This window comes from Belonocnema kinseyi, chromosome 1, assembly GCF_010883055.1.
Source record: "Belonocnema kinseyi isolate 2016_QV_RU_SX_M_011 chromosome 1, B_treatae_v1, whole genome shotgun sequence".
Classification (NCBI taxonomy): Eukaryota; Metazoa; Arthropoda; class Insecta; order Hymenoptera; family Cynipidae; genus Belonocnema; species Belonocnema kinseyi.
The window spans coordinates 143,807,944-143,816,748 of NC_046657.1; the positions used below are offsets into that span (position 1 = coordinate 143,807,944).

Here is an 8,805-nt window from a genome sequence, read left to right on the forward strand (position 1 = left end):
TAGAAAAAAATCAGTTGAGGAAAAGTAGAGGAAACTAGAGGAGAAAGAGCAGAGAAAATTAGCGAAGGGAAAATATAAGAAATTAGAAGAGAGGGTGTAAAGAAAATAATGGAAGGGGTATCAGGGAAAATTAGAACAATCAGGGCGGAGCAGGTGTCTTGAGAGATGGGAAAGCTGAAAAAATGAGAAGAGAAGTATAAAGAGGAATAATAGGAGGGAAAGAGAGAAATTATGTAATGAAAAGCAAAGAAATAAGAGGAAATGAGAACAAATGGAGGGTAGGAGAAATGAGGGGATGGAAAGTAGGTGAAGTAAGGGAAATGCGGGTAGAAGTAGGGAAAATTAGATAAACAAAAGAAAGGGAAAGTAGGGAAAATAAAGGAAATACAGGGAGGGGTTATAGAGAAAATTATGATCGAATAGATGTATTCAAAGGTAGGAAAGTAAGGAAATTGAGGTGAAAAAATAAGAGAAATGGAGTAAGGGAAGTAGTGAAACTGAAGCGAAATAAGGGAAGAGAATAAATGGAAACGATGAGTAGGGAAGTAGGGGAAATGAGCGGGAGTAGGTACATTAAGAGGTAGGAAAGTAGGGAAAAGTAGGGGGAATCAGGAGATTAAGAGGGGGGGTGAAGAGAAAGAAGTAAGGGGAATGAGGGGAACTGAGGTTAGGGAAAGTTAGGGAAATGAGGGGAGAAATAGTAGGCAAATGAAGGAAATTGAGAGTAAATGAGGGGAGTGGTAGTAGGTTAAGTAGTGAAATGAGGGGTAGGGAAGTAGATGAAGTAGTGAAAATGAAGGTGAGGTAGTAGGAAAAACTAGGGAGAATTAGGGGAGAGTTGGTGCTTCGAGAGCTAATGAGGAGAGGGAAAGTAAAGAAAATAAAGGAAGGAAAATGAGAGGAAATGAATGGAGGAAGTAAGGGGAATTAAAGGAAATTATGGGAAATGGGGATAATATGGAAATGAGGGAAAAATGAGAAATATTGAAAAGGGGAAGTGAGGGGGAATGAGGGGAAATGAGGGAAGATAAAATAGGGGAAATAGTAAATGGGGAAGTTTGAATGACGAAAATAACGTCTTGATCGGCTATGCTTCCCTTTTTTTGTAACTAATTCTTTTTATAATATTTTAGCTGCTAACATTTTGGGAGAACTAAATAAAGGGGTTTACGTTCTATTCAGTGGATTAGACCTGGAACGTCTTGTTTTGTCAGCCGTTAGTCTAGGGTAAGTTAATTATTAATAACACTAGAAAAAATAACATTAAATATAATTAATAATTATGAATTAAAAATAAAAATAAAGTAGCTACATTGGCTTCTTAGCTTGGAAATTGATGAACAATCTGGTAAAAAAATAAACAACTGGGTTAAAAATCTAACTTTTAATTTGAAATATTTAATAAAAAATAGGTTTTTTTTTTAATTTTTGTACACAATAAACTTTTTTCTATGAAAATCGAACTACTTTATTTTTGGTTGAAAATTTATTTTTTATAATGTTGAAAATTAAACTAGTTAGTAACAAATTAATGTATTTTTGTTGTTGAAAATTCGTCTTTTGACAAAGGAAATTCATAAATTAATAATCAATAATAAACAAATGAAAGTTCTTAAATTTTGAAAATATAGAACTAAAAATTATTCAATTTTAGAGATTTATATTTTAAAGCTATTATGTAATTTAGAAAATTTGTTTTTAAACTTTAATTTTGAAGATTCACAATTGAATATTCTTAACTTTTCACGATTTGCAATTTAAAATTCTTCAATTATAAAAATTTTAAATAACAAACTATTAATTTGAAACATGTATAAATAAAAAAGCTTAAGTTCGGATATTTTTGATGATTTTGGAAATCAAAAGTCTAGTTTTAAATTCTAAATCTTCGGAATTAATAAAAAGTAAATGTAAATTATCAAAATTGCATCTTCTTTCATTTTACATTTTATCAATTAAAAACTCTCTAATTGCAGAATTTCTTTAAAAAAATTGTTGATTTTTTATGATTTTTAAGGTTAAAAATAAAATGATCAATTCTGAATTTTTCAAATTGTAGACATTTCTAATGTAAATCATCAAAATTACAAGTTTTTAAAAATATTTTTATACTTAATGCTTGCCTACTTCTTAATCATACATTTTTCAAATTAACAAGTCTTTAACTTTAAAATTTTTTAAATAAAATTTATTTAATTTTCATGATTTTGAAGATCAAAATTCAAATTTTTAATGGTGAATTTTTCAAATTGAAGACATTTTGTCAGTAAATAATCAAAAGTACATCTTCTTTAATATTGTTAAACCTAAATTTTGTATTAATTATAATTGTACGTTGTAAAAGTTAAAAAATCTTTAACTAAAAAATTTGTTAATACAAATTGTTGAATTTTAATAACTTTGAAGATCAAAAGTCAAGTTTTCAATCCTAAATCTTCCAAATTTAAGAAATGTTGAATATTTATCATCAAAATTACGGAAATTTTTTATCGTAAATTGTCAAATTTAAATCATGTTTAATTTGAAAGATCAAAATTTAGAGTTCTGCAATTTTAAATAGATCCAATTAAAACTCGATAAAGTTTGCAAATATAGAATTACAAATTATTCCTTTTTTGAGATTTTTTTTAAAGATATGTAATTTGGAAATTTTTTTTTTTGAATAGTTAAATTTTGAAGATTTGCAATTTGAAATTTTTTAATTTGCACGATTTGGTATTTTGGATCATTCTTTGTAAATGTATTTTTTTTTAATGTAAACATTTTTTGATTGAAATTCTTTATTTTTCAAAATAAATTAAAATAAAAACTTCTTGAATTATGATCATTTTGATGATTTCGAAGATAAAAATTCAAGAATTTTTAATTCTATGTCAATCTTCCAAAGTTATAAAATATGTAATTTAAGTCATGAAATTTACAAAATTTTGAATTGCGTGTAAAACTTAAAACTTGCATAATTTTTAATAATAAATAAGAAAAATTGAAATCTCTTCAATTTTTAAATTTCTACAAATTTTCAAAAATTGGAATTTGTTTATTAATTTATTCAAATTAAAAATGCTTGAATTTTGAAAATATGGAATTGCAAATTATTTAAGTTTCAAAATCTATATTTTAAAAGTATGTAATTTTGAACGTTTTTAAAATTCTTTAACTTATAATATTTGCAGTCAGTGACTGAAAATTAAACAAGTTACTATTTTCGCTGAATGAACAAAATTTAATGATGCGAAATTATAATTTTATTTCTAGTCACTGATTGCAAATATTAAACGTTACAAAATTTTAAATTGTAAATATTCTTATAATTTTTCAAAAATGTAGTATTTTGAATCTTAAAAATTGAAGAGTTTTTGATTTAAAAAATTAATAATTAAAAATTATGCGAGTTTTAAATTTGACTAGCAATTCGATATTGTAAAATTCTGATGATTTATATTTGATAAGTTATTAATTTGGAAGTTAAATTAAAAAAAAAAAAGAAATGAACTTTTAAGGAATATGATGATCTTTAATAACGAAATAATTGTTAAACAAAACAATTGATTTTTTGACCAAACATATAAATGTTTAATGAAAAAGATTGAATGATTTAAAAAAAATCTACGACGAAAAGAATATTTAAATTTTCAGTCCAAAAAATAATATTCAATAAAAAAATCTAATTTTCAACAAAAGAAATGAAGTTTCTATCAAAAAGATTAATTTTCTACCAAAAAAGATGAATTTTCAACAAAAAATAGAATATTTTAATTTTGAGTTAGAAAAATAATTTTTGACCAAAATAAAATGAATTTTCAAATAAAAAGTTAAATTTATAATCAAATATGAATTTTGAACCAAAAAGAGTAAGTGACTATAAAAAAAAGTTTTGACGAAAAATATATTAGATAAATTTTTATTTAAAAGAATTATTGTTCAATAAAAAAAACTAATTTTTAAGAAAGAAATGAAATTTTAAACAAAAAGATGAACTTTATACCAAAATACATTAATTTTAAACGAAATATTTTAGTTCTGAATGGGATTTTTGACGAAAAAGGTTAATTTTCTACCAAGAAGTTAAATTTTCGACGAACAATAGGATATTTTAATTTTCAGTTAAGAAATTAATATTCAATAGAAAAACTAAACATTAACGAAAAAAATGAAATTTAAACAGAAAAGAATAATTTTCCACCAAAAAAGAATAATTTTGAACAAAATACAGGAATTTTCTACACAAATTTTAATTTTTAATGGAATGGCCTACCTAATAGTTGAGCTATTAAACAAAAAGTTAATTTTATACCTATAAAAGACAAATTTTCCATAAATAGATGAATTTTCAACTAAAAAAGATCAATTTTCAACAAAAAATTGAATAGCTTAATTTTGATTTAGAGAAATAAGTTTTTATCCAAATAAAATAAATTTTCAACCAAACAGATGAATTTTCAACCAGAAAGACTAAATTACTGTTAAAAAAATTTCGAAGAAGAATAAAATAGTTAAATTTTTATTAGAAAGAATTAATTATTTTTCTAAAAAAAAGAATAATTTTTAACAAAATACATTGATTTTTAACCAAATATTTTATTTCTTAATGGAATTTTTAATGAAAATTTTACCAGAACTTTTTTTTTAACAATAACGTTAATTTCTTGCCAGTAAAAGACAATTTTCCGACAAAATAGATGAATTTTCTAACAAAAATGATCAATTTTCAACCAAAATTATAATAATTCAATTTTCAGTTAAAAAAAGTTTTTTTAACAAAATAACATAAATTTTCAACGAAAAAGTTAAATTTTTAATTAAATATGAATTTTAAACTAAAAGTATTAAATCATTATGAAAAAAACTTTCGAGGAATAATATAATAGTTAAATTTGTATTCGAAAGAATTCATGTTCAATAAAAAAATATAATTTTTAGGAAAGGAATGAAATTTTAACCAAAAAGATCATTTAAAAAAAAAGAATAGTTTTAGTTTCAGTTAGAAAAAAAGGTATTTATCAAAATAAAATGAGTTTCCAAGGAAAATTTTAAATTTTCATTCAAACATCAATTTTCAACCAAAACTATTAAATGAATATAAACAAAATTTTCGACGAAAACTATAATAGTGAATTTTCGTTTAAAATAATTAATGTGCAATAAAAACAACTAATTTTTAATAAAAGAAATTAAATTTCAACCGAAAAGATTAATTTTCTACAAAAAAAGAATAATTTTTAACAAATTACATTAATTTTTAACTAAATATTTTAGGTTTTAATGGAATTTAAAAAAAGGGTTAATTTTCTACCAAAACGTCCAATTTTCGACGAAAAATAGAATACTTAGATTTTTAGTTAACAAAATTAATGTTCAATAAAAAAAGGAAACTTCAACAGAAGAAATACAATTTTAAGTGGAAAGATTATTTTTCTATCAGAAAATAATAATATCTAAAAAAATACAGGAATTTTCAAACAAATATTTTAATTTTTAATGGAAGTTTCAGCCTTATTTTTCATTTTTGAACCAAAGACGTGAATTATTTTCTATAAATAAAAGACAAATTTTCCAAAAAGTAGTTGATTTTTTAACTAAATAATGTAAATTTTCTACAAAAAATAGAATATTTTAATTTTCAATCAGAGAAATACGTTTTTAAGCAAAGTTAAATTTTTAACGGAACAAACTAATTATATACAAAAAATTAAATTTCTTTACTGAGAATTGTGGTCAAAAATGGAATAATTAAATTTTCTGGAAAAAAAATTAATTTTCAATAAAGGAAGTTATTTTCGACCAAAGAAATAAAATTTAAACGAAAAAGATTAATATTTTACCAAAAAAAGGAACAAATTTTCAAAAATGTCAGAAGTTTTAGCAAAGGACATTAGTTTTTTACCAAATAGTTGAATTTTCTACTTTCAAAAGTGTACATTTCCTACCCAAAATGTAATTGTTTAATTTTCAGTTAAAAGAATTAATTTTTAACAACAACAAAAAAAATGTCAAACAAATAGTAATTTTTTTATCAAAATAAGATTTTCTACCAAAACAGAAGAATCTTCAACTCTAAAAAATTTGACAAGTTTTTCCAAATATTTTGTTCCAGAATTTTACAATCATGCTGCGACGTGGCTTTTCAGTACGCTCATGATCGAAAACAGTTTGGAAAACCAATTGCTGGATTTCAGCTAATACAGGTATTACATTACAAATTCAAACAATATTTTTTCCCGCCTTTTGTTACAGTCGATAAAAAGTATAGTTGACTTACCTTCTGTGGATGAAAAGATGCATTTTACTTTTAGATAAAGTACATTTTTTGCCACCCTTTATCAACTGTTGGTAAATGAAGGTTGCTTATTTACCGACTGTTGGTTAATCCAGTTTCGTCATTCATTGAAATTTAAAATGTTTTAAATTAACAATAAATTCCTATTAATTTATTATTGTGATTAATTATTCATGATAAATTAATAATAACTGTGATAATTTTTTCCGGTTTTTATTTCAGTAAATAAAAAGTTTGGACTACCTGCTGTCGGCAAAAAATATTATAATATTTGTAAAACAATATATTTTAAAAAGAAAGAAAAAAAATTACTCTAATATATTTATATTTTAATATTTGGTCATACTTTATCAACTATTGGTAATTAAAGGTTGCATATTTACCGACTGTTGGTTAATAAAGTTCCTTCATTATTTAAGAGTTAAAAATTTTTAAATTTATTTTTAGCTTTTTAATAGTTATAAAAGATTTGAGGAGAAGTTGTTTAAGTTTTATTTTAAAAGAATAATTTCAAGCTTTGAAGATTTTGAAATAAGGAGGATAATTTTTCAGGATTTACACATTTTTTAGGTTAACTGAATTTTTCAGGGTATCAGGAGAATTAAAAAATGTTCTTATGATTCATGAAAAATTTTCAAATGATTTTTTTTGTAAGGAATTTCAAGAGAAAATCGAAAAAAGATCACAAAACATTTTAAATTATTTCCTTAAATTTATAAAAAGGTTGTAAAAGATTTTAAAGCAAAATTTTGCAATTTTGCAATATTAAATAATTTTAGAACAAATTTGAGTAAGTTTAAAAGATATTCAGAAGCTTTAGAACGATTAAAAAATAATTAAAACTTGTACAGATTTTAAAAAACTTTTGTAAAGTTTTACGAAAATGAAAGACATTTTTTCAGGTACCCAGGAAAAATTAAAATAATTTTTCATTTCCAAAAACTAATTTCAAGAAATTATTTTTAAAGATTTAAGATAATCTTAAAAATAGTTAAAGAAGAATCTGAAAGATTTTAGGGCAATTTTTTTAATTTTGAAGAATAAATAAAAAATGCAAGCAAAATTTGAATAATTTAGAGAGATTAGAAGGTTTAGAAAGTCTGAGACGATAAAGAAAAGAATTTTGTTACATTTGTAAGAAAACATTAAATAATTTTTTATTTTAAAAAATATACTTTAAGAGAAAATTAAAAAAGGTTTTTAAACAAATCAAATAATTTCCTAAAGTTTCTAAAAATAGTTTAGAAGATTTTAAAGCAAAATCTTTCACTTTGGTAAAGTTACAAGATAAAAACAAATAAAAAATTGAGTAAATTCAAGAAATGTTTAGCAGAATTGAAGATATTAAAAATGAATTTTAAACTTTAATAGATTTTCAGAAATGTCGATATTTAAAGATTTCAAAACTAAACTTTAGGAGCTTTAAAATAATTTCAAAAGTTCTCAAGAGAATAAAGAAATTTTCTTTAAATTTCTGGAAAAATTTAGAAGATAATGAGGTAATTTTTTTAAATTTGGAATGATTTTTTAAGATTTGGAATGATTTTTAAACATTTTGAGAAAAATTCGTGTCAGTTAAACACATTTTAGATAAGTTTTCAAGCAAAAAAAACTTTTAATTAAAATTGTGAATCTTTAATTCGAAATTACTTTAATTCAAATAGGTAAGTTTTTAACCAAGAATAATATTTTCTTACCAAAAACGACGGGTTTTTAACAAAATAAATGAATTTTTAACTAAAAAAGATCAATTTTCAACGAAAAATGGAATAGTTATATTTTCAGTTAAGAAAATTAATTTTCAAATAAAAAAAAATAATTTTCTACTAAAATGATGAATCTTTAACCAAAAAGATTAATTTTCTATCAAGAAAGTCGAATTTGTATCTCAAGGTAAGGTAAATTTTATATTTTGAACCAAAGATGAAATAGTAAATTTCTTTAGCAAAAAATTGGTTTACAAAGCGATTATGACCAATTTTCAACCAAATAGTTCAATTTTAAACTAAAAAATATCAATTAAAAAAAATGTCCACTAAATCTAACAGAAAAAACATGAATTTCCAAAAACAAACATTCATTTTCTAAAAAAAATTTACATTTGGCAAAATACATTAACTTTTAATCAATTAGTTAACTTTTATCTAAAAAAGATAACTTTTAAACCAAAAATCGAATAGACTAAAAAGAATAATTTTCTTAAAAAAAAGACAAATTTTCAAACCAAAAGATTAATTGTCAACCATGATTATTATTTTTTTTACAAAATACGTAAATTTTTAACCAAATAGTTGAATTTTAACTAAAAAAGGATTCAATTTCAACCAAAAATGGAACATGTTAATTTCTAATTATAGAAATCATTTTCAACCATCAAACAAAATATTTCAGCTTTCAACAAACAAACAAACAAAAAAATAATTATTATCTGAAAAATAAATTTTACAGGAAATAGTTGAATTTTCAACCAAAGAAATAAATATTTCATCAAGAATACTAATGTGTTACAAAAAAGACGCATTTTACAA

The 8,805-nt window shown here is 22.4% G+C and overlaps 1 protein-coding gene across 1 annotated transcript in view; it reads left to right on the forward strand.

Annotated features, from left to right (window-relative positions):
* Window positions 1-8,805, forward strand: part of LOC117180400 (isovaleryl-CoA dehydrogenase, mitochondrial) — a 25,433-nt gene that overhangs the window by 15,153 nt on the left and 1,475 nt on the right. Inside the window, exons 5-6 of the mRNA XM_033372900.1 lie at window positions 1,134-1,227; window positions 6,095-6,185. Coding sequence (XP_033228791.1) covers window positions 1,134-1,227; window positions 6,095-6,185 — 185 coding nt within the window. The remainder of the gene's footprint in view (window positions 1-1,133; window positions 1,228-6,094; window positions 6,186-8,805) is intronic.